Source organism: Oncorhynchus nerka, linkage group LG14 (genome assembly GCF_034236695.1).
Source record: "Oncorhynchus nerka isolate Pitt River linkage group LG14, Oner_Uvic_2.0, whole genome shotgun sequence".
Lineage (NCBI taxonomy): Eukaryota > Metazoa > Chordata > Actinopteri > Salmoniformes > Salmonidae > Oncorhynchus > Oncorhynchus nerka.
Genome location: NC_088409.1, coordinates 56,099,093 through 56,124,923, shown reverse-complemented (window position 1 = coordinate 56,124,923; position 25,831 = coordinate 56,099,093). Strand labels below are relative to the sequence as shown.

The 25,831-nt window shown below is 43.8% G+C and overlaps 1 protein-coding gene across 1 annotated transcript in view; it reads left to right on the top strand.

Moving 5' to 3' along the window:
* The window catches only part of LOC115141458 (protein phosphatase 1 regulatory subunit 37-like), a 61,866-nt gene extending 37,910 nt beyond the window's left edge, over positions 1-23,956 (top strand). The window contains 12 exon segments of the mRNA XM_065000195.1: positions 6,345-6,390; positions 6,476-6,576; positions 8,018-8,137; positions 9,916-10,066; positions 10,181-10,336; positions 10,624-10,736; positions 18,475-18,616; positions 18,816-18,982; positions 19,217-19,667; positions 19,670-21,385; positions 21,523-21,621; positions 21,747-23,956. Of these exon segments, the coding sequence (XP_064856267.1) occupies positions 6,345-6,390; positions 6,476-6,576; positions 8,018-8,137; positions 9,916-10,066; positions 10,181-10,336; positions 10,624-10,736; positions 18,475-18,616; positions 18,816-18,982; positions 19,217-19,667; positions 19,670-21,385; positions 21,523-21,611 (3,252 nt within the window). The 3' untranslated portion in view covers positions 21,612-21,621; positions 21,747-23,956.
* Positions 23,957-25,831: the final 1,875 nt, after the last annotated feature.

Genomic DNA, 25,831 nt, shown 5'->3' with positions numbered 1-25,831 from the left:
AACAATGCATTGGCAGGCCAATTCAAGCAAAGCCAATATGCTGTGATAATGTATTGGTCCTATATGCTTATTGCACAAACCTCATTGCTATTGTACTGTTTTTAATTGGTTAATACCTCTTGAAGCTAGGGGGCACTATTTTTATGTTTGGAAAAATAATGTTCCCAAAGTAAACAGCCTATTCCTCAGGACCAGATGCTAGAATATGCATATAATTGACAGATTAGCATAGAAAACACTCTAAAGTTTCCAAAACTGTCAAAATATTGTCTGTGCGTATAACAGAACTGATATTGCAGGCGAATACCTGAGAAAAATCAAACCAGGAAGTGGCCTCTCTTTTGAAAACTCCATGTTCCATAGCCTCCCATTGCTCCATATCAACCAGATTCCTTTTCCTATCTCTTCCTCGAGGTGTTAACTTCTTCGAGATAGGGGGCGCTCTTTTAATTTTTGGATAAAAAACGTTCCCGTTTTAAACAAGATATTTTGTCACGAAAAGATGCTCGACTATGCATGTAATTGACAGCTTTGGAAAAAAGAGAACTCTTGACGTTTCCAAAACTGCAAAGATATTATCTGTGAGTGCCCCAGAACTAATGCTACAGGCGAAACCAAGATGAAGTTTCATACAGGAAATGCCCCAGATTCTGAAGGCGCTGTGTTCCAATGTCTCCTTATATGGCTGTGAATGCGCCAGGAATGAGCCTGCCCTTTCTGTCGTTTCTCCAAGGTGTCTGCAACATTGTGACGTATTTGTAGGCATATCATTGGAAGATTGACCATAAGAGACTACATTTAGCAGGTGTCCGCCCGGTGTCCTGTGTCGAAATTATTGCGTAATCTCTACGTCCATGCGCGTTCCATTTCTTCAGAAGACAAAGGCAACTGCCACGAAGGAGTTATCATCGATAGATATGTGAAAAACACCTTGAGGATTGATTCTAAACATCGTTTGCCATGTTTCTGTCGATATTATGGAGTTAATTTGGAAAAAAGTTCGTTTTAATGACTTGACTGATATTTGTCAACACAAATAATATTTTTGTAAAAACTGAACATTTGCTATCTAACTGAGTCTCCTCATTGAAAACATCCAAGTTCTTCAAAGGTAAATGATTTTATTTGAATGCTTTTCTGGTTTTTGTGAAAATGTTGCATGCTGAATGCCAGGCATTTATGCTAGGCTATCAATACTGTTACACTAATGCTTGTTTTGCTATGGTTGAGAAGCATATTTTGAAAATCTGAGATGACAGTGTTGTTAACAAAAGGCTTTTAGATTTATTTCATTTCAAATTTTCTGTTGCGTTATGCTAATGAGCTTGCGGATAGATTTACACAATCCTGGATACAGGTTTTTTCGTGCTAAACGTCGATTTGTCCTAAACAAATAATCTTTCAGGAAAAACGGAACATCTGAGAGTCTCCTCATTGAAAACATCCGAAGTTCTTCAAAGGTAAATGATTTTATTTGAATGCTTTTCTGGTTTTTGTGAAAATGTTACCTGCTGAAGCATATTTTTGAAAATCTGAGATGACAGTGTTGTTAACAAAAGGCTAAGCTTGAGAGCTCGCATATTGATTTCATTTAATTTGCGATTTTCATGAATAGTTAACGTTGCGTTATGGTAATGAGCTTGAGGCTGTATTCACGATCCCGGATCCGGGATGGCTCGCCGCAAGAAGTTAAGTCTTCAGGCATAGTTTCAGGCTTTTATTTTGAAAAATGAGCCAGAACGATAACATCTCGTTAAGTGGTCACATGAGTTTTGCTCGCGCAACAAGGTTCAGATAGGTATTGCTTTTCCCTCTCCTACTGTGAAAGACATTTGCGGTTGATATATTACCAATTTATATATCTTAAAAACAACCTGAGGATTGATTATAAAAATGTTTGACATGTTTCTGTGGACATAACGGATATTATTTGGAATGTGTCGTTGTTGTGACCGCTCTTTCCTGTGGATTTCTGAACATAATGCGCCAAACAAACGGCGGTATTTTGGCTATAAAAATCATCTTTATGGAGTCTCGTGAGTGGAAACATCTGAAGATCATCAAAGGTAAACAATTAATTTGATTGCTTTTCTGATTTTCGTGACCAAGCTACCTGATGCTAAGTGTACTTAATGTTTTGTCATGCGATCGATAAACTTACACAAACGCTGGGATTGCTTTCGCTGTAAAGCATCATTTCAAAATCTGAGACGACAGGTGGATTAACAAAAGGCTAAACTGTGTTTTGCAATATTGCACTTGTGATTTCATGAATATGAATATTTTTTTGTAATATTATTTTACTGGGGAGCTATGCTATTAAGCGGTTGCTGATGACAATTATCCCGCTTAAGGGATGGGTAAGCGTCAAGAAGTTAATGTTGCATAGGCTTACGTTTAAGTCATGTTCAAAAATAATAATAATATGAGTGGTAGATCTCGGATTGCTTTTTGACACCGTGATCTTGACTCAGAAAAGGTTGGTGACCACTGTTCTAGAGTTTTCCCTGTTAACTGTCAACATTTCCCGTTTCCCTACATTGGATAAAAGCAGAGACACAGAGTTACAAAATAGTATATCATACACTGCATTTGAGGAACAATGGGGAAAGTAATTTTGATTTGAAAGTTGATAAACATGTAAGCTCACTTTTGAGAAAATGGCCTTTGAATGTTTTGGTACCTACAGGAGAGCTCTTCTTTGTCTACACCCTTCAGCATCAATCGCACCTTCTTAAGCTTTAGCCCCCGCCCAAACTGACCAGTTTACTCGCCCTAAGCATAGCTGTTTAGGCTGTTTTTCATGTTATCCAGTGTGTTGGTGACTCTTAACTGCTGCTGGCAACAATTTTAATTACGTTTTTTTTTTGCCAACGTTTACTGACACCGGCCATATTCAACGAGTGTTGAGCGTTCTTAAATTCTTCAGTTATTCTGCGCTCTGTCACACTCAGACGAGAGTGCTCTGAAATCGGAGTAGATGGCCAGACTGAATTCCCGAACGCACCCGAAATGGTTACTTGCATTGTGGAGTCTTTTTGTTCAGACATGTAGCTAGCTAGCTAAACAATGAACCATGACCACAACTCATGACGTTACTACCCTGCATGAATCTTGCAGGTAGCTAACCAACTTTTATCAACAGTTTTTGCATTGACATTCTATTGAAATGGTTACTTGCATAGTGGAGTATTTTTGTTAAGACATGTAGTTTAGCTAAACAATGAACCATAATCCCAACTCATGACGTTACTATCCTGCATAGATCTGCAGGTAGATAACCAATATCTGAAAATGTAGCTAGCTAGACTATCTTACCCATATACATCATTCATTGATGGACATGTCTCCTTTCGGATGCCATTGTTGCCCTTAGTTTGAGAAAACACCTGTCTCCAGATTACATCTTCAATCTCCTTAGCTATCATACTCAATTTCCATTGATTTCAAAACTCTGTCCTCCAGAAAGTGGAGAGCAACACTTATGCAGGATTACCTAGACATAATGACTAGCTCAACTAGACAGAAGTGTGCTACAGTATATGGCAGACCAATCCAAACTCATCTGTCAGCATGTCCAGCCCACTCATTATCTCAGCCAATCATGGCCAACAGAAGGTTGTGGTATTTTTCTGTGGCTAAACCAACTACGCTCGTAATTTAACAGTTTGACTCATATTTACAGATGGCATACATGCAAGTTCACATGTTCAAGAAGGCATTTTGATGATAAATCAAGTTTACATTCAAACGGCACTCCTGTGAAGTAGTGACCCGCGACATACGCCTAGTTTCCTGAAACTGATCACATATGGGTCTGTACCATTTGATTTGAACTAGACTGTGTTTACAGCATGAGCAGTCGTGAGTAGATGCAGCTCTCGCTTTGATCTCAAAAACAAGCGCATGTAGCCACGTGTGCACATGTTGTTCACATCCTTTGCTAGTTAGTGAGTTATTAGCCCAGTTATAGATCATTTGTAGTCAGCAATAAGGGGAGTGATTACTTCCTTCAAAAGCACAAACTGTATACATTTCTAGACATATTTGAAAAGCGAGTCAGATAAAGAGCTTCTTTTTTTTGTCTTAAAGGGGCAATGTTGTATTTCGAGACACGGGCTTGAATAAGCTAAGTAGCCAAGAGGCAGAATGTAGCATAATTTGTTTGAGTCTGTAATAATGGTATGTGAATAATGCATTTTATTTTAAGTGGTTTCTTGCATCAGTCAGTCACCTTGTCTGAAGGACAAGTGGATAAACAGGTTCATTTCAAGCCCTGCATTTTTTTGTTTTTGTCTCATGGAATGAAGGCCTACGTTGAAGACCAAACATTGGCTGCTACCGTAGGCTGAATAATATATCAGCTTTTTCCATTGTTTTTGATGGGAGGCCACTATGGTAGGCCTACATTATGATCAAATAGCCACAGTAGCCTACATTGCCTACATTGCCACCTACATTGCCACCACATTGCCACTGTTTTAAGCTGTAACTTAAGGCAAGTACAGCGTCCGTGTTCACAGTAAACGCTCGCTGGAAGTTGCACAGAATTTTCACAACGTTCAAGTTTGCGCTCAGCAGACAAATTTGCTCAGTGCTGGAAAAAATGAGGGAACATTGGTTACAACACACACACACACAGTGTGTGAACGGGAAAAATCACCCTGTACCAATGTGGAGATCTGAGACATGTAACAGATAAAGACACTGGATATTATTATTGGCACTCTATCATACTATATGACACTAGTCCAGATAACAGAAGAAATGCTTTGTCTGCCGTTTTCCTGTCTGTTCAGGCAGGTCTTGGCTTGATGTTGTATCCTGCTGATGTAAGAGTGCACACACACACTTTAATCCCATTGAGCAATCGTATTTTACCGATCTGTTCTTCGTGTCAACGGTTTAGGTCGATGTACACAGGAGCAGTTTTTCATTTACATTCAAATTAGAGGTTGACCGATTTATGATTTTTCAATAACGATTATTGGAGGACCAAAAAAGCCGATGCCGATTTTTATTTATTTGTAATAATGACAATTACAACTACTGAATGAACACGTATTTTAACTTAATATAATACATCAATAAAATCAATTTAGCCTCAAATAAATAATGACATGTTCAATTTGGTTTAAATAATGCAAAAACAAAGTGTTGGAGAAGAAAGTAAAAGTGCAATATGTGCTATGCTATGTAAGAAAGCTAACGTTTCAGTTCCTTGCTCAGAACATGAGAACATATGAAAGCTGGTGGTTCCTTTTAATATGAGTCTTCAATATTCTCAGGTAAGTAGTTTTAGGTTGTAGTTATTATAGGACTATTTCCCTCTATACCATTTGTATTTCATTTAACCTTTGACTATTGGATGTACTTATAGGGACTTTAGTATTGCCAGTGTAACAGTATAGCTTCCCTCCCTCTCCTCGCTCGAACCAGGAACACAACGACAACAGCCACCCTCGAAGCAGCGTTACCCATGCAGAGCAAGGGAAACGACCACTCCAAGGCTCAGAGCGAGTGACATTTGAAACACTATTACCGCGCGCTAACTAGCCAGCCATTTCACTTCGGTTACACCAGCCTCATCTCGGGAGTTGATAGGCTTGAAGTCAAAAACAGCACAATGCTTGACGCACAACGAAGAGCTGCTGGCATAACCCACAAAAATGCTGTTTGAAGGAATGTTTACGCGCCTGCTTCTGCCTACCACCGCTCAGTCAGATACTTAGATTCTTGTATGCTTGTATGCTCAGTCAGATTATATGCAACGCAGGACACGCTAGATAATATCTAGTAATATCATCAACCATGTGTAGTTAACTATTGGTTATGATTGATTGTTTTTTATACGATAAGTTTAATGCTAGCTAGCAACTTACCTTGGCTTACTGCATTCGCGTAACAGGCAGTCTCCTTGTGGAGTGCAACGAGAGAGAGCCAGGTCATTATTGCGCTGGACTAGTTAACTGTAAGGTTGCAAGATTGGATCCCCCGAGCTGTCAAGGTGAAAATCTATCATTCTGCCCCTGAACTAGGCAGTTAACCCACCATTCCTAGGCCATCATTGAAAATAAGAATGTGTTCTTAACTGACTTGCCTAATTAAATAAAGGTGTACATTTAAAAAAAATCGGTGTCCAAAAATACTGATTTCCGATTGTTATGAAAACTTGAAATCGGCCATTCCGATTAATCGGTCGACCTCTAGTTCAAATGTGTAACCTTTTATGTGATCAAAGTCAAGTCTGTCTGTGTGGTGACATTTTCCTGCTGTGTCGTCTGTCTGAATGATTGGGTTTGTGTATTTGACTGAGGGTTGTTCTGTTCCACTGTGTTTCTTAGGAGCTGAAAGACCTAACTCATCGAAACGAATGCCTGGACCTTAAAGGTAAGCCTATACTAAGACACACTCATACAAAAACACGCACGCACACTACCGGTCTTACTTTAGGTGGAACTGTGTGTCCCTCCAGGTGAGAAGCTGGACTATAAGGCGTGTGAGTCCCTGGAGGAGGTGTTCAAGAGGGTCCAGTTTAAAGTGGTGGACCTGGAGCAGACCAGCCTGGATGAAGATGTATGTTTGTCCACACTCTTTCCCCCTCTTCTCCCTTCCCGGTTTTCCCCTACCATCTTCCATTTACCATGTCTCTTCAACTCTTTCTCATTATTTTTTCCCCTCCTTTGTCCCTGTCCTGTCATTCCCCCTCTGTTTTCCTCTCCCTCCCTCCCTTTGACAGGATGTCTAGTGTTTCCCAGGGTCGTGTGATTACTCTAGAACTCTGAGTGTAAACACTATTCGAGAGGGGTTGGGTTGAGACAGACGGACGGACAGACGGTCAGACAGAGCTCTATTGAGTCTGACCACTTATTTCCTCAAACAGATATTTGTTGGCTTGGCTCGATGAGCGGATGAGAGACACACACATACACGGTCAGACACAGACAGACCGCTCTACTCTAGAGCAGAGGGACACAAACCGACGCTGCTGAGTCTGACCAGTTATTTCCTTTTGTAGACTTGGCTCCATGAGCTACTCGCTCATGTACAGTAAATGCACACACGTGTTGTCCATGCTTGCACAGACTATACTGTAGACCTACACTTTTATACATTCATGTGTGCATGCATAGATGCACAGAAAGTACTGAAGAGATACGTCACGGTATAAATGCAGGCACACCCCCACACTTGAGTACCACACTCACTGACTGCCCTGAAAATGTTACTGAACTGACTAGGTGAGCTCATTTACCTTTGTTTCAGTGGCACTACCACGGAGTCTCTCCCCGGGGAAGAGGGTCGTGGTAGGGTACGGGTTGGAGAGAGGCCTAACTTGGGCGACAGAGGGAAAGGCAGCAAAAGAGTGGGTGAATGAGAGAGGCAGTGGTTGCGACAGAGCCATGGACCAGCCCAGTCGCTCTAGTGTGTTCCAGCTGCCTCACTTCATCAGGCTCACTGTTAATGAGACTTACTGGGCTGTCCTCCATTCTTGTTCAGGTAGTGTTGTAGCTACACCAGCCAGTCAGGATCCATCAGGACTTATTTGTTTAGTTTCTTTACTTTTGGATGGTCCTCGGTCATGGTTCTGGTCAGATAGAATCTTAGCTTATTTAATTAAAGACAATGTTCTGTTTGATTTGCATGAATAATTCCACAGGCACAGTATTATTGCTGCCCTAGCCACAGTCATCTCGCCCGCACTCTCAACCACACGCTCGCACGCACGCACACTCACCAACCAGTGGTATGTTCCAGCAGGCCCCCCACCACCACCACCCTTGAGCCAGCTAGCCGTTTCTGTAGTAAGAGGTTGTGCACAACACTGTCAGCCCTTCCTCCCATAACACCCCCCTCTACTTTTTTAAAATTTTTATAACATACGGCAACACTTGTAGGGAATATGTTTAAGGAATATTTTTCTGATCTTATCTTAGTAGTTAGGACATAAGGCCAGTGTAAAGTGTGGCCTAACATTTGATCCTCTCTAAACATCTCTCCCCTCTCTTCCTCCCAGGGTGCGTCAGCTCTCTTTGACATGATTGAGTACTATGAGTCGGCCACACACCTCAACATTTCCTTCAACAAGCACATCGGCACCCGCGGCTGGCAGGCCGCAGCCCACATGATGAGGAAGGTGAGAGGTCTTGACCTCGAGGGGTGTGAAATTAATGGTAGAACAGAGGATGTGATGCATGATATTATCACCAACTATCTTTTATGGATTTTCTAAATGATTTTCTGAATGTTTTATTAGTCGTATGTACGGGATACACATGGTATATACTGTCCAACGTAATGTTTACTTGCAGGTTCATCCTCGACAAAGCAACAACCAATAAGAAAATATAACAATACGAGCATGAAGGAAATGGCTCAGTAGAATAGAATAAACATTGTAGCATAAGTATAGTACAGGAAGGTGCAATTTATAGTCCAATGTTTTGACTTTTAGGGATTGGGGTCAAGTGTTTTTAAATCTTGCAGTATTTAGTAATCATAATAAGCAAGTGATGGGCTCTTCAATGACACAATGGGTAGAATCCAGCAGCATGTGTTGAATGCATTTAAACCAACGTATCCTATCCCCTGAGTTGATGAAACACAGTGAGTCATTAACACTTGATGATGAGACTTGCCTGCGGTCTCCACCTTAAGCACCCCCTTGGGCAGCGATCGGATGCTCGGGCATGCCGAAGGTGTTTTGTATTCATATGTTCAGTGCACATACACGCATGAGCGCTTTTTGGCGTACGTGTTAGTGTAGCAGACAGGGATCTGTGAAACTCACTCCTCTGCGTGAAGCGCCGCCCCGTGCTCAATTTGAAGGCCTTTTTCAATAGCGTGATGTATAGAGACGCTTCAGGAGGGAGGTCACGTGTTTGCAAGGCAGAGGTCCTGGGATTGAGCCTCTGAGCCAAATCGCAGGCGAAGAAATACTCTGAGCAAGCAGAGCGACGTCCTTTACATTAGCAGAAGTGCTGTGCGTGTCTGGACATGGCTATGAATATGTCATCATCGCTGCATGGGAGTCGTATGTATTTGTTAGAGAATAATGGTATTGGCTTCCAGTACCAGCCAGGGGATAATGCTCTTAACTGGCACTGTGACGTGAGTCATCACTATCAGAGCTCTGATTACAGATTACGGGAGGTTGCTGGATTATGGAAGAGAGGTCAGGTCACAGTAAAACCCGAAGGTGTGTGTGTGTGTGTGTGCGCCTGCCTGCCTGCCTGCGCACGTTGTTCCTACACCCAGGGATGCTGGGAGGATTATCCAATGTATATTTCAAGGACGTCCTCTATACGAGCGTGTTTGTGCACACGTGGTTAAGGGCACATCGACATTTTTCCCATAGCGACTTTTCGGTTACTGGCACAATGCTCTAACCGCTAGGCTACCGGCCGCCCATATTAGCCCCAGCGTACAGTATGTGGGCTGTAGATCGCCGGCTTACCGAAGACGCAAGCAAAACTGTCTGCTGTCATGGGTTAGCATGTCTATGTAGCCGATGTGAAATGGCTAGCTAGTTAGCGGTGGTGCACGCTAGTGGCGTTTCAATCGGTGACGTCACTTGCTCTGAGACCTTGAAGTAGTGGTTCCCCTTGCTCTGCAAGGGCCGCGGCTTTGGTGGAGCGATGGGTAACGATGCTTCGAGGGTGACTGTTGACTTGTGCAGAGCGTCCCTGGTTCACGCCCAGGGCGAGGGGACGGACGTAAAGTCTATACTGTTACATCTACACTGAGGAGAAAATGTTGTTTCTACCTCTGATTGTAAGAAGGTGTCAGTGACTCATGAGGATGTCTGTATGATATCTAGAAAATGGGTCTCCTTTCTTTGTACAACTGCGTATGTAAAAAGGGCTAAATAAAATAAATATGAATTTTGAAATGTTGGTTTTTGTCTGTCACCAGACGAGCTCTCTGCAGTACCTTGACGCCCGCAACACGCCCCTGCTGGACCACTCTGCCCCGTTTGTGGCACGGGCTCTCCGCATCAGCGGCAGTCTTGCTGTGCTGCACCTGGAGAACGCTGGGCTCTCTGGACGACCACTCATGCTGCTGGGTAACAGGACGGAAAGAGGGGAGACAGGAAATCATCACTGTTAACTGAGAAGTTTTTTTGCCTCCATTTCCTCATCCTTCACTCATTTGTGTCTCCCTCCCTCCCTCTCTTCAGCCACAGCTCTGAAGATGAACATGAACCTACGGGAGCTGTACTTGGCTGATAACAAGCTGAATGGCCTGCAGGACTCTGCACAGCTGGGCAACCTGCTCAAGTTCAACTGCAATATCCAGATACTGGACCTCCGCAACAACCACATACTGGACTCTGGTAGGGATACAGCTCACTGATATCATCTCACCAACCTCTTCACTCTGTTTCTTGTCCAGTCCTCTCTCTCGCTCCCTTTCACACCCTGTCTGAACCTTTCTTTCTCACTTTTTCTCTCTCGCTCTCATTTTCTCTGTTTCTTGTCTGTCGCTCTCTCACACACCTTTTCTGCCACATCATGACAACCTCGAAACCCAGTGTTGAGTTTTCCGTCTCGTAGTCCAAAAGGTCAGGTCTACAGGTCTAGCCCTAACCTCTCTCTACCTCTCCCTCTGTGTGGTGTACAGGTCTGGCCTATGTCTGTGAAGGCCTGAAGGAACAGAGGAAAGGCCTGGTCACTCTGGTGCTCTGGAACAACCAGCTAACGCACAATGGCATGGGCTACCTCGCAGCTGCACTGGTAAACACACACACACACAACAAAAATATAAGATGTTTTAATGTCACATACACAAGTACAGTGAAATGCGAAGCATCTTGCTCATGTGCGTGCACACACATACAAATGCAATACAGTCATTAGGGTTGAGGAAACTGTGGTTTGCATGTGCTCCCTGGACTCTGCTGATTAAACAGTTCTGTGTGTGTGTCTGGAGCCTGCCTCACATGTCCCCCATATAAAACAGACTATGAATCTCTATGGGTTCCCTGCAGAACCATAGACATGCGTTTGCAGTTACATTGGACACCATTCTGTACATGAAGTTCATAACACGGTCGAGGCAAGCTATACAGTTAAATGAACTGTAAAGAATCCCACCCATATGGCTAATGTGACTGACGGTCAGTCAGGTTTTGCTTTCAGTGATGTCAATAGCAGTGCAATGTAACTCTTTGGTGTGCCCTTTCCCTCCCACTGCTATCGCCCCCGCCCAGCCTGTCTCAGGCTTGTCCTGTCAAGACAGAGAAGCTGGGCTCAGCTTTAAAGGCTGGGCCTTGAATTAGGCATGGTAGTGATGTCTATATCTAGGCCTGTCAGTCAGTGGGATGGTGGCTCATGCACGTACTAGTTGCTGCTCCCAACAGTCCTTTTATCATAGAGAAATGTCATGTTTTGACCTTGTGGAGGACTATCAGGCCTGAGGGAGCATGTTTTTCAGACTGGGTGGATGATATTGTGATTAGGGATACACAATATATCGGCCGACATTAGCTAAAAATGCCAACATCGGTATCGGCCCGGTGTCGAGTTTAAAGCTGACGTTAAATCCTGATGTCAAAGCTACCTATATAACGTAGGTGCATGACGTAATAACGCCACGTAAAAATGTTGCGCTTACAAATGCAACACAGCATTCCTGACTTAGCCCACACAATATCTGCTGTGTGGATGGAGCAGTCATTTCAAAGAGTAAGAACATTTCAGCGAGACAACTCAAAGGCGAAATCCATTAAAGCCAAGATAATGGAATTCATTGCCCTTGACAGTTGACCGTTCTCTGTCGTGGGTGATGATGGCTTTCGCCGACTGGTCGAGCACCGGTACACACTACCAAGTACGCTATGTTTTCAGATGTTGCTCTACCGGAGTTGCACAGTAATAGCGTCACTGCCATTAGCTTCACGACATACATACTATGGAACGCCGTTTGGGTCTTTGCATGTCAAAAAAGATACAGTAGCACTGTCAAAGCTATACACAAAGTCTGTAAACACCGGTCAACGAACGATGTGTTTACAATACCGCGTTGGTAATGAAGCATAATTTATTCGACCACAACTTCTGGGGTAGCTAACGTTAGCTTTAGCTTGGTACCTAGCTAGCACACATACAACCAGCCTGAAAACAATGACCAGTAGAAACTACAGTCATTTTAATTATTCTTAGCAATGATTTAGGAATCCTAGTAAGTATTAGATAGGTTACCACTTGTTGTTCGCCTATTGAAATTGAACTGCAGTTCATGAAAATAAATAGTTAGCCAGCTACTTAACTTCTTGCGGCGAGCCATCCCGGATCCGGGATCGTGAATACAGCCTCAAGCTCATTACCATAACGCAACGTTAACTATTCGTGAAAATCTCAAATGAAATGAAATCAATATGCTAGCTCTCAAGCTTAGCCTTTTGTTAACAACACTGTCATCTCAGATTTTCAAAAATATGCTTCTCAACCATAGCAAAACTAGCATTTGTGTAACAGTATTGATAGCTATTGATAGCTAGCATTAGCATTTAGCATTAGCATTCAGCAGGCAACATTTTCACAACCAGAAAAGCATTAAAATAAAATAATTTACCTTTGAAGAACTTCGGATGTTTTCAATGAGGAGACTCAGTTAGATAGCAAATGTTCAGTTTTTCCTGAAAGATTATTTGTTTAGGAGAAATCGCTCCATTTTGTCCGTCACGTTTAGCTACTAAAAAAACCTGTATCCAGGACTGTGTAAATCTATCCGCAAGCTCATTAGCATAACACAACGTTAACTATTCATGAAAATCGCAAATGAAATGAAATCAATATGCTAGCTCTCAAGCTTAGCCTTTGTTAACAACACTGTCATCTCAGATTTTCAAAAAATATGCTTCTCAACCATAGCAAAACTAGTCAATCACCACCTTCCGGAGACACCTGAAACCCCACCTCTTTAAGGAATACCTAGGATAGGATAAAGTAATCCTTCTCAAATGTAAATGTATGTAAATGTAGCATTTGTGTAACAGTATTGATAGCTATTGATGGCTAGCATTAGCATTTAGCGTTAGCATTCAGCAGGCAACATTTTCACAAAAACCAGAAAAGCATTCAAATAAAATCATTTACCTTTGAAGAACTTCGGATGTTTTCAATGAGGAGACTCAGTTAGATAGCAAATGTTCAGTTTTTCCTGAAAGATTATTTGTGCAGGAGAAATCGGTCCGTTTCCTGCGTCATGTTTGGCTACCAAAAAAAAATGAAAATTCATTCGTCAAAACGCTAAACTTTTTTCCAAATTAACTCTTTAATATCGGCTGAAACATGGTAAACGTTATTTAGAATCAATCCTCAACGTGTTTTTCACATATCTCTTCGATGATATATCGTTCGTGGAAGTGTGCTTTCCCCTCTGAATCCCATGGGTAAATGCCTGCAGCTGAAAATTACACACCAATTTAGACAAAGGACACCGGGTGGACCCCTGGCAAATGTAGTCTCTTATGGCCAATCTTCCAATGATATGCCTACAAATACGTCACAATGCTGCAGACACCTTGGACGAACGGCAGAGAGCTTATGCTCGTTCATGGCACATTCACAGCCATATAAGGAGACGATGGAAAACAGAGCCTCAAATTCTGCTCATTTCCTGTTTGAGTTTTCATCTTGGTTTCGCCTGTAGCATGAGTTCTGTGGCACTCACAGATAATATCTTTGCAGTTCTGGAAACGTCAGTGTTTTCTTTCCAAAGCTGCCAATTATATGCATAGTCGAGCATCTTTTCGTGACATAATATTGCGCTTAAGACGGGCACGTTTTTTGATCCAATAATGACATTAGCGCCCCCATAAGTTGAAGAGGTTAACCCTGTTGCCCAAAGCTAATGTTATAAACAGCCAGCTTGCTTTTCTAGGGAGTTTTTCCTAGCCACCGTGCTTTTACACCTGCATTGTTTGCTGTTTGGGGTTTTAGGCTGGGTTTCTGTACAGCACTTTGAGATATCAGCTGATGTACGAAGGGCTATATAAATAAATTTGATTTGATTCATCTGGCTAGTGAGGCTCAACCAGACCGGGTTATGTGTTGTGAAGCTAGCCACAATAAGGATTAGGCACAATAGTGCAATTTTGCCTTCAAAATAAAAGTATGTAATTTACAGTGATGCAAATGAATACAGATGGTAGAATTATGCCATACTTTTATTTTGAAGGCTAACCGCAAAGTCGACTTGCGGCCAATCCTTATTATGGCTTCACATAGATGGGTCCGACCACCAAATAAGAACGGTCTTATAAATTAGGGTTATTTTAGATTACACTTAGCTATATAGTTACTGAAACAGATTGTTGTGTTATTTGACATGTCAAATAGTGTTATTTGACACGCAAAGACCCAAATGGCGTTCCATAGAAATCCTGGTTAAGAATGAAACGACGAAACAGCACAGCAAGTAAGTGAAAGAAATAGGTTTTGATTATGTTTTACTGGTAAGGGGGACATAGGTAAATGCCAACAAAATAATTTTTTGGTCGGGGGGGTGTGTGTGTGTGTGTGTGTGTGTAACATTTATTTAACTAGGCAAATCCGTTAAGACTAAATTATTTACCATTTACAGATGACGATGGGCCAATTGTGCGCCGCCCTATGGGACCTCCCAATCACGGCCGGATGTGATACAGCCTGGATTTGAACCAGGGATTGTAGTGGCGTGTGTGTGTGTGTGTGTGTTAACTATTTAACTGTACTAGAATGCTTAAAAGGACACCAGTATTTTAAATATCGGCTATTATCATCGTTTTTTTGCAAGGAAAATATTGGATATCGGTATCGGCCAAAAATGTAATATCGGTGCATCACTAATTGTGATTATACTGTATATTATCCAGTTGGCATGAAGGTTAGTTGGACCTCCAGATGGACAGGTTTGGTACGACTGATACTTCCTACCTCACCATATCAAAATATAGAAATTTAAGGCAGCAGCTACTAGAATGATGTCCCTTTAGATTGAGGAGTGTTGGGAATACTGAGGCCTTCTGGGAATGTTGGCACGTAGACACAAGATTCCGGGTCTTCGGAGAGGCCTGTCAGCTAGCATTCCCATCAGGGACTGGGTCCAGTGGTGCAGAAGACACGCTCTGGACATTCCTCTAACACTCATGCAAGAGATCCCATGACTGCAGACATGCCAGCATGCACGCATTTTGTGTACCAACTACGCAATTCTCTGTCCATGTACGCAGGTATGAGATCCAAGTTAAAAGTATGCAGAAATTAATAGGGCTTGATTTATTTGTAGTTTTTTAAACATTTTAATAATTAATAAATCCACTGAGTAAATCTAACATCCCGATTCTTGAGCTGCAACACAGACATGTACGGAGTTTGTGTCAATGGACATGGAGATTAATACATCATTATTTGACGTAGCTACCTCGTGTCTGCCCCTCCTGTTTGTTGTGATGCTGAGTTTGCCGAGTGTCAGCTGTACGTAAACACATGGACAAATCCCTTTTCGAACATAAGATGGACATTCAGTGGGCTCTAAAGTGCCAGCAGTTAACTCACATTTGCTAGTGAAAGAAATTCAATGCAAATATGAAAAATAACTTGATGCATTTGTGCGGTTATGATACACATATAATTCTGCGTCTCATTAGTTGTATTTTCCACGTAATGTTACGAGGATCATGCAACCTGACAGACTGTACTGTAATTATGATCCGCATTACAAAAGTATAATAAAAAATAAATAAACATCTTGGCATTAAATGGAGTGGGGAGTTTAGAAGACTGCCCGATGAAGAATGAATGAGTGTCCGCTATTAGCTATAGAGGCAATGCTTCTAAAATGCCTTTGTACTAGATTTGCGAGTTGAATCTCCAATTTGGCTCGCGCATGTGGTACTCTAAAAAGTTGGACAGAGTTGGCAGGTCTGTGACTGCCTCCACTGCACTCTCATAATGGGAGAGAGACATGTGCATGTAGGTTTAGAACACCTACCTTTTCTTTATTTTACTATTTTCTACATTGTAGAATAATAGGGAAGACATCAAATTTATGAAATAACACATATGGAATCATGTAGTAACCAAAAAAGTGTTAAACAAATCAAAATATTTTTTATTTTAGCTTCAAAGTAGCCACCCTTGATGACAGCTTTGCACACTTGGCATTCTCTCAACCAGCTTCACCTGAAATGCTTTTCCAACAGTCTTGGATGAGTTCCTACATATGTGGAGCACTTGTTGGCTGCTTTTCTTTCACCCTGGAGTCCAACTCATCCCAAACCATCTCAATTTGTTTGAGGTCGGGTGATTTGTGCAAGCCAGGTCATCTGATGCAGCACTCTATCACTCTCCTTCTTGCTCAAATAGCCGTTACACAGCCTGGAGGTGTGTTGGCTCATTGTCCTGTTGAAAAACAAATTATAGTCCCACTAAGCGCAAACCAGATGGGATGACGTATCGCTGCAGAATGCTGTGGTAGCCATGCTGGTTAAGGGTGCCTTGAATCTCAAACAAATCACTGACAGTGTCACCAGCAAAGCACCCCCACACAATCACACCTCTTCCATGCATCACAGTGGGAACCACACATGCAGAGATCATCCGTTCTTCAACTCTTCTCACAAAGACACACCGGTTGGAACGAAAAATCTCAAATTTAGACATCTGGCCAAGGACAGAATTTCACCGGTCTAATGTCCATTTCTCGTGTTTCTAGGCCCAAGCAAGTCTCTTCTTATTGTTGTCCTTTAGTAGTGGTTTCTTTGCAGCAATTTGGCCATGAAGGCCTGATTCACTTCTGAACAGTTGATGTTGAGATGTCTGTTACTTGAACTCTGACTCTAGTTTACATACACATACACCTTTAGCCAAATACATTTCAATTCCGTTTTTCACAATTCCTGACATTTAATCCTAGTAAAAATGCCCTTATTACGTCAGTTAGGATAACCACTTTATTTTAAGAATGTGAAATGTCAGAATAATAGTAGAGTGATTTTATTTCAGCTTTTATTTCTTTCATCACATTCAAAGTGGGTCAGAAGTTTACATACACTCAATTAGTATTTTGTAGCATTCCCTTTAACTTGTTTAACTTGGGTCAAACATTTTGGGTAGCCTTCCACAAGCTTCCCACAATAAGTTGGGTGAATTTTGGCCCATTCCTCTTGGCAGAGCTTGTGTAACTGAGTCAGGTTTGTAGGCATCCTTGCTCGTACACGCTTTTTCAGTTCTGACCACAAATGTTCTATAGGATTGAGGTCAGGGCTTTGTGATTTACAAACAAGCTTCAACTTCCTGACTGATGTTGCTTCAATATATCCACATGATTTGTCTGCCTTATGATGTCATATATTTTGTGAAGTGCACCAGGTCCTCTTGCAGCAAAGCACCCCCACACCATAATGCTGCCACCCCTGTGCTTCACGGTTGGGATGGTGTTCTTAGGCTTGCAAGCCTCCCCCTTTTTTCCTTCAAACATAACGATGGTCATTATGGCCAAACAGTTCTATTTTTGTTTCATCAGACCAGAGGACATTTCTCCAAAAAGTACAATCTTTGTCCCCATGTGCAGTTGTAAACCGTAGTCTGGCTTTTTTATGGTGGTTTTGGAGCAGTGGCTTCTTCCTTGCTGAGTGACCTTTCAGATTATGTCGATATAGGACTCGTTTTACTGTAGATATCGACACTTTTGTACCCGTTTCCTCCAGCATCTTCACAGGGTCCTTTGCTGTTGTTCTGGGATTGATTTGCACTTTTTGCACCAAAGTACGTTAAGCTCTAGGAGACAGAACGCGTGTCCTTATTGACCGCTATGACGGATGTGTGGTCCAATGGTGTTTATACTTGCGTACTATTGTTTGTACAGATGAACGTGGTACCTTCAGGCATTTGTAAATTTCTCCCAAGGATGAACCAGACTTGTGGAGGTCTACAATTTTTAATCTGAGGTCTTTGCTGATTTCTTTTGATTTTCCCATGATGTCAAGCAAAGAGGCCCTGAGTTTGAAGGTAGGCCTTGAAATACATCCACAGATATACCTCCAATTGACTCAAATTATGTCAATTAGCCTATCAGAAGCTTCTAAAGCCATGGCATCATTTTCTGGAATTTTCCAAGCTGTTTAAAGGCACAGTCAACTTAGTGCATGTGAACTTCTGACCCACTGAAATTGTGATACAGTGAAATAATCTGTCTGTAAACAATTGTTGGAAAAATGACTTGTCATGCACAAAGTAGATGTCCGAACCGACTTGCCAAAACTATAGTTTGTTAACAAGAAATTTGTGGAGTGGTTGAAAAAGGAGTTTTAATGACTACTACCTAAGTGTATGTAAACTTCTGACTTCAACTGTATATACATTTTGAAAGTGATCGATACAGCCATCTGGTGGCACTTTGTTGTACTTTCCTTCGTACGTAACAGTATATTTTCTGCCCACTGTCCTATGCTATGTGTAAACCCTGTTCCTCTCTCTCTCGCTCTAGCCCTGTACCCAGAGTTTGGAGACTCTAAATCTGGGCCATAACTCTGTGGGGAACGAGGGGGTCCACAAGCTGAAGGACGGGCTGATCTCCAACCGCTCGGTGCTCAGGCTGGGCCTGGCATCCACCAAGCTGTCCTGCGAGGTGTGTGTGTGTGTGTGTGTGTGTGTGTGTGTGTGTGTGTGTGTGTGCATGTGGTGTATGTCCTTGTTTTGCTATTTACAGCTATTACAATCATTTTGATTGAAAACAACTCATTGTGCATGTAAACGGAGCTGTTAGTGTGTGAAAAGGCATTGAGCTGAGCCCTGTACCACCACCTCTCCCCCTGTACCGTATGTCAGGTGCCGTGGCAGTGGCAGAGTTCATCGCCGAGAGCCCCCGGCTGCTGCGTCTGGACCTGAGGGAGAATGAGATCAAGACGGGGGGCCTCATGGCCCTCTCCCTGGCCCTCAAAGTCAACACCTCCCTCCTACGCCTCGACCTGGACCGAGAGCCCAAGAAAGAAACTGTGAGAGAGGGGGGGAGGTGATGGGGAGAAGTACAGAAAGGAGGGGGAACTGTATGCAAATTGCCCTTTTGTAATACATTGTCAAGATGAATTCTGTTGTCCAGGGAAAATAAATGGGAAAATTAATTTGTAGGAATGGGGGGAGGAAGGTTGACATAGATGGGGGAACATCAATGTATGAACCCCCGATATCTCCTAGTTCTCATCCCTCTGTTTTTTCCTTCTGTCTCCCAGGTGAAGAGCTTCATCGATACACAGCGTTCCCTGCTGGCTGAGATCCAGAACGGCTGCAAGCGGAACTTCATCCTAGCCAAGGAGAAGGAGGAGACCGAGCAGCAGATGCATTCAGCATCAATGGCCGAGATAGCAACCGAGGACAGAACCGAAGAGGAGGATGGAGCTGATTCCGGCGAGCATGTTGAAAAAGATGGGAAAGACGGTGAGTGTGAGGGAGGAGAGGAAGGAGTAAAAGACACTGAGAGCCTGACTAACAGCCAATCGGCAGTGTGCTCTGAGGGAATAGTGTTGCCTTTGCTGTTGGAGTCAGACTCTGACACAGACGATGATGAGGAGGAAGAGGTGGTTCTCTCTAAAGCGCCCACCGTCTCCCCTGTCCCCAAACACACTGGCCCTTCACTCCGGGCAGCGACAAACCAGCACCCCCTCAGTGCCTCACAGATGCCAACCGCTCCCTCACACCACCAGCTACGGGGGCTTTCATTTCAGGGATCACCGTCACGGAGTCCACGGGCCCCCCCGGTACGCCCCCTTCGCCGGGCCGCTGCATCTCTGTGTCGAGCCCCGGGAGGGGCCACAAGATCTTCATGGTGACCAGAGTAGAGAGCCCCTCTGACCAGCAGCAGGTTCTGGGGAAGATTGGCCTGTCCAACCCCCAGGCCTCAAAGGAGCCAGCGGTGTCATTAGTGAAGCAAACCACACATCGACCACAGCCCCCTTCACAACCCTCACAGGAGGAGGTGAGAACAGAACAGACACAACCCCAGACCACACCACTGACACAGGAGGTGACACAGAGCCTGACAGAACAGACACAACCCCAGACCACGCCCACGCCACTGACACAGGAAGTGACACAGAGCTTGACAGAACAGACACAACCCCAGCCCACGCCACTGACACAGTTGACACAGAGCCTGACAGAACAGACACAACCCCAGACCGTGCCCACGCCACTTACACAGGAGGTGACACAGAGCCTGACAGAACAGACACAACCCCAGACCACGCCCACGACACAGGAGCTGGTCCAGAGTTTAGATGAATCACAGAAAATAGATCCTAAACAGACGGAGCAGAGTCCTGTTGCGCCAGAGGAACCTTCTTCAGAGGAGGCCGTAGTAGAGACTCCTAATGACCCATCTGAGACGCTAGAACTACCATCCAACCTCCTAACCCAACCCACAGAGGAGGAAGTTGAGGGCGTTCTAGACCGTTCGCAACCTGTACTGGCGGAGCAGAGCCCAGGAACAGCAGCCCAGCCGTCACACACACCGTCCCTTCCTACAGAAGATGTAGCCACTCAATCACTAGCATCACCCCAACAGACAGAGCAGATGGTAGAGACAACTACAGAGCCCCGGCTAGAACAGTCTGCTGTTGAGCAGCAGTCCACTGAAGCTGTGCTGGAAGGAGAGGAGGTGGTGGTAGAAAAGGAGGCGAGTCAGGACCCAGTAGAAGATACATTTTGTGAACAGGCAGAGTCTCAAACCAACACAGAGGAAGTTGAGATGCAGTCAGAACGGCTTCCACAGCAGGAACAGGCTAGCGACACAGTTCAGCAACCGTTAGTGCCTCAGCTAGCGATGCAGACTAACACTAAGCCCCTGGGGGGTCTGCTTCTAACAGCACCACTCAAGTCACAGCCTGAAACAGTGCAGCCAGACTCTGAGCTTCTGCCCCCAGAACAGGAACCGGCAGAGACACTTCCACAGGCACACCGACAGGTGGTGCCAGAGAGTCCCTCTGAGCAGGGAGCCACAGAGAGTGAAGCAGAACAGGAACTATATCTGTCAGAGGAGGAGCAGCAGCAACAACTAGCACAACAGGCACTTCCTGTGCAGGTGGAGCAGCAGCAACAACAACGTCCTGTTCTAGAGCAACTACAGCAGCAGCCTCCCCAACCAGAGGGGCAATCACAGACCACCCTTCCCGCCGAGCCCTCACCTGTTCCAGCCGAGACAGACACTTCTCTGAAGGTGGAGGGCCGTAGCTCCCCTCCCAAGGCAGAGGAGTCCCCAGACGAGAGCTCCACAAACGAGGGGGAGAGCGTGGAGGAGATGATGGGCTCGGCCCTGCCCAACGGCCTGAAGCCAGAGTTCGCCCTTCACCTGCTGGATACCGAGGGCCCCAAGCCTGGGCCTGGCAGCTGTGTGATGGAGCACGGTGAGTCACAGGCTCTGAGGGAACACCCTGTCTGTAGTGTGACAACAGGGTTGTAACCGACACATGCATACAGTACACACACATAATACACCTGCGGACACACACAAAGTCTGACGAAGTGTGTGTGCATTCTCCAGTGAGTGTGACAGCAGAGCTGAGCTGTGGTCAGGATCTAGAGGAGCTGTTGCTGGAGGCCAGCCTGGAGACTGGGAGAGACGCACCATAGCCCTGTCATGGTACACCTACACTAACTACAACGACACATTTGCGGTAACGCACACAAAATGAGACGTCATTATTTGATATAGTGTAGGTCGGCCAATGAGTTCTCTAATGTTGGTCCTTTCTGTTTCTTCTGCAGTGGTTCTGTAGGAGAGAGGAACACGGGAACTCGTATCGTCTGTGTCTCGGTGACTCTTGTTGCTCCTACAATTTTTTTTTTTCTCCCGTTGTCATAATCCCACAACTCACCACCGCCATGACAACAGAGGACCAGTTGTCATCTAAGTAATACACCTAAAAAAAAAAAACTCAAAGACACAACAATAATCATTGAGCTTCATCACAGCACGTAATGGATTAACTACGTCTTCAACCGAAGTGCGCGCACACACACATTTTAAAGAAAGTAATAAAAAAACAAGAAGAAAGTCACACTAACCTTTTGCCTATCACTACATTCCGTCAATCAGGAAACCACACTCATGCAGGTAACAGGGAGCTGGGGGGGAGGGGGTGAGAAAGAGGTAGAGAGGGAAGGAGGGGCTTAATCACTGCTCTACCCCAAGACACACTGCTCACCCCCTGCTCCACCCCGACCTGTGTTCTTGATAGTGTCGTGAGCGTGCACACTGACACAACCTTACTATTGCCCTCTGCTGGAGGAGAGAGAATGTGTACAGCTGTGTGTGACAGTGTGGGACCCAGCCAAGAGGACCTGCTGGCTTTTTAGTGTGTCATTCTCTGACAATGACAGTTGGGCACAGAGGGTTTTATAACCAAGGAAGGTGTGACAGGAGAAGGCATTTGTTTTGTGCGTATTTGTCTTGTTAGTTTTATTTGCCCCCACCTCGTAAGGGATCTCTGCCAAAGTGACCGCTTTCTTTTCTGTTCCTTCCGTTGGCTTTGGCCCCCTCAGGAATCGTCCCCTCTAGTCTGTCTCCAGCAACGCTCTGGAACATCCAAACCATCTGTCATCTGCCAAAAACAGTGTCTCAATCAAAACTTATTTTGGGATCAGATAGCAGAATTAGTCTAATCTAAAGCCTTCTGGAAACCTCTGTAAATGTTGGATAACAAAATGTCTGCCTTGATGGAGTAATGCCATTCATTAGAGTAAGTCTACTCTTCTTTTTTTCCTCCACCGGACAGTTATCTCAGACATTCTTTTCCAGGCAGATTTTCATGTTTGTCCGACCAGAGTGATTAAATGTAGTGCGACACTCAATAGGAGTATAAAGAAAAAGTAGTTCTGACTTTGTCTTTCGTGTCCTCCCTTCTTTCTTTCAGTCTTCTGCTGGTACAACACTGTGCCATCTCATTTCCCAGCTCTACGCAGGATTAATGTTGCCTTCGACTCGGCTAGGTTTAAATCTCATCTCCTTTTGTTTTGCTGCTTGGAGAAATCAGTCGTTTGTATTTATTTTATGAGCCTTTTACTTTGTGTGATTTATTGTTCTCCCCTTCTCTCCCTCTTTTTATTTGTTATTTTCAATGGGGTTTGCTTTTAAAGATTTCCCCCCTTTTGGTGTATATTTCAGATTCAAATTAGAGCAATTATTACGTTGAGGTTTTTTTGAGGGGGGGGGATAAATGAGACTGCTGGGTGGAGGGATCAACGGTTATGGCAATAGGGAGGGAGAGTGCAGTTATGAAAATAAACGAAAAGGACGTTTTCTTAAGGAGGGGCAGTGTGAGTGGTGGTTGACATCACTCTGACAACACACTGACTGAGAGACTATCCCTGTTTTGAGACATCACATCTTAAACACTACTGTGCTAGGTTAATCTGTGGCCACCTGGGGGCGCTGGGGCTGCTGGTGGTTTCCTTTCTAGATATAGATATACTGTATTACCCAACAGCAGTTACTGCTTAAGACTTTTGTAGGCATGGAGGACATTGATTTGAACACAAACAGGTGGGTGAAAGTTTGAGTGGACTTCCCAACAACACTGAGGACATGTGAGCCCAACACTGTGAACCTATGGGCCAGCTACCAAGGGCCCTATTCAACTTGTATCCAAAAGATTCCCGGGTACAGTAAAAACTTGCTTTCTTACAGTGCAAGAAGAATACAAGTTTGACTCAACCGCGGGATCCTCTGGATATAGGTTTTGGTTGAGTAGAGCCCCTTGTTTCAATCCCTCTGTTCTTTCACCCCTGGTCAACCAGGTTGTTTTTCAACCCAAATCCTCATTGCTGTGCTGCCCTCACTATTTGTAATGCTTACATTTTTTTTTTTTTGTCATTTTTAATTATTTGTTAAATTAATTGAAATGTGCTGGTAATCACAAAGATATGTATGGCAACTTTTTTTGTTCCTCTCTCAAATAAATGCATGTAATGACTAATGAAGTGACTTGAGAGTGTTTCACTTAAAATACTCTTTGGGAACGGCATTGATTTATTGGATATTCTGAATGGAAGTGATTGGGAGTTTTCTGAAAATACTTCATTTGACGGACCATCATATTTAGTACAAAGTACTGTAGGTCTGTTCTGCAATGCTATTCCTGCTGCTAAGTACTATTCAATCACCAAGCAAAGTAAATGCTGCTAGTGTTTCCATGATATTGCTCTACAGTCATACTTTTTTTTGTATGTTTAAGCAAATTAGCCAATGGCCATATTTCATTTATTCTGATGTAGAGAAGAGGAATTTATTGGTCAACATGGCATGGACCTAAAAAGGCTTTCTATAAGAGGAAGGAAATGGTATGGCTTTAACTGACGATGTCACAGCACAACAGTTTTCTAGAGACTCAAGTTAATAAAATAGGTATTTGTAGGAGGCCATTGGTAGTGTTTCATAGGCCTGTTACAATAGGTTTCTTTGGGTGTGACCAGTGAGATATATCTGCTGGGGCGCGTGCTACGGGTGGGTGCTGCTATGGTGACCAGTGAGCTGAGATAAGGCAGGGCTTTACCTAGCAGAGACTTGTAGATGACCTGGAGCCAGTGGGTGTGGCGACAAATATGAAGCAAGTGCCAGCCAACAAGAGCGTACAGGTCACAGTGGTGGGTAGTATATGGAGCTTTGGTGACAAAACTGATGGCACTGTGATAGACTGCATTCAATTTGTTGAGTAGAGTGTTGGAGGCTATTTGTAAATGACATCGCAGAAGTCTAGGATCGGTAGGATGGTCAGTTTTAAGAGGGTATGTTTGGCAGTGAAGGATGCTTTGTTGCGATATAGGAAGTCAATTCCAGATTTAATTTTCGATTGGAGATGTTTAATGTGAGTCTGGAAGGAGAGTTTACAGTCTAACCAGACACCTAGGTATTTGTAGTTGTCCACATATTCTAAGTCAGAACCGTCCAGAGTAGTGATGCAGGACGGGCGGGCAGGTGCGGGCAGCGATCGGTTGAAGAGCATGCATTAGGTTTTACTTGCATTTCAGAGCAGTTGGAGGCCACGGAAGGAGAGTTGTATGGCATTGAAGCTTTTTTGGAGGTTAGTTAACAGTGTCCAAAGAAGGTTCAGAGGTATACAGAATGGTGCCGTCTATGTAGAGGTGGATCAAAGAATCACCAGCGGCAAGAGCGACATCATTGATGTATACAGAGAAGAGAGTCGCCCCGAGAATTGAACCCTGTGGCACCCCCATAGACCAGCTGTGCACCCATGACCAGCTCTGAAACCAGATTGCATAGCGGAGAAGGTACGGTGGGATTCGAAAGGGTCGGTAATCTGTTTTGTTAACTTGGTTTTCAAAGGCCTTTAGAAAGGCAGGGTAGAATACATATAGTTCTGTAGCAGTCTGGGTCTAGAGTGTCTCCCCCTTTTGAAGAGGGGGATGACCGCGGCAGCTTTCCAATCTATATGAATCTCAGACGATACGAAAGAGAGGTTGAACAGGCTAGTAATAAGGGTTGCAACAATTTCTGCAGATAATTTTAGAGAGAGGGTCCAGATTGTCTAGACTGATTTGTAGGGGTCCAGATTTTGCAGCTCTTTCAGAACATCAGCTATTTGGTTGAAGGAGAAGTGGGGGAGTTTTGGGCAAGTTGCTGTGGGGGGTCGAGGGCTGTTGATCGGGGTAGGGGTAGCCAGGTGGAAAGCATGGCCAGCTGTAGAAAAATGCTTATTGAAATTCTCAATTATAGTGGATTTATTGCTGGTGACAGTGTTTCCTAGCCTCAGTGTAGTGGGCAGCTGGGAGAAGGTGCTCTTATTCTCCATGGACTTTACAGTGTTTTTAGTTTGTGCTACAGGATTCAAATT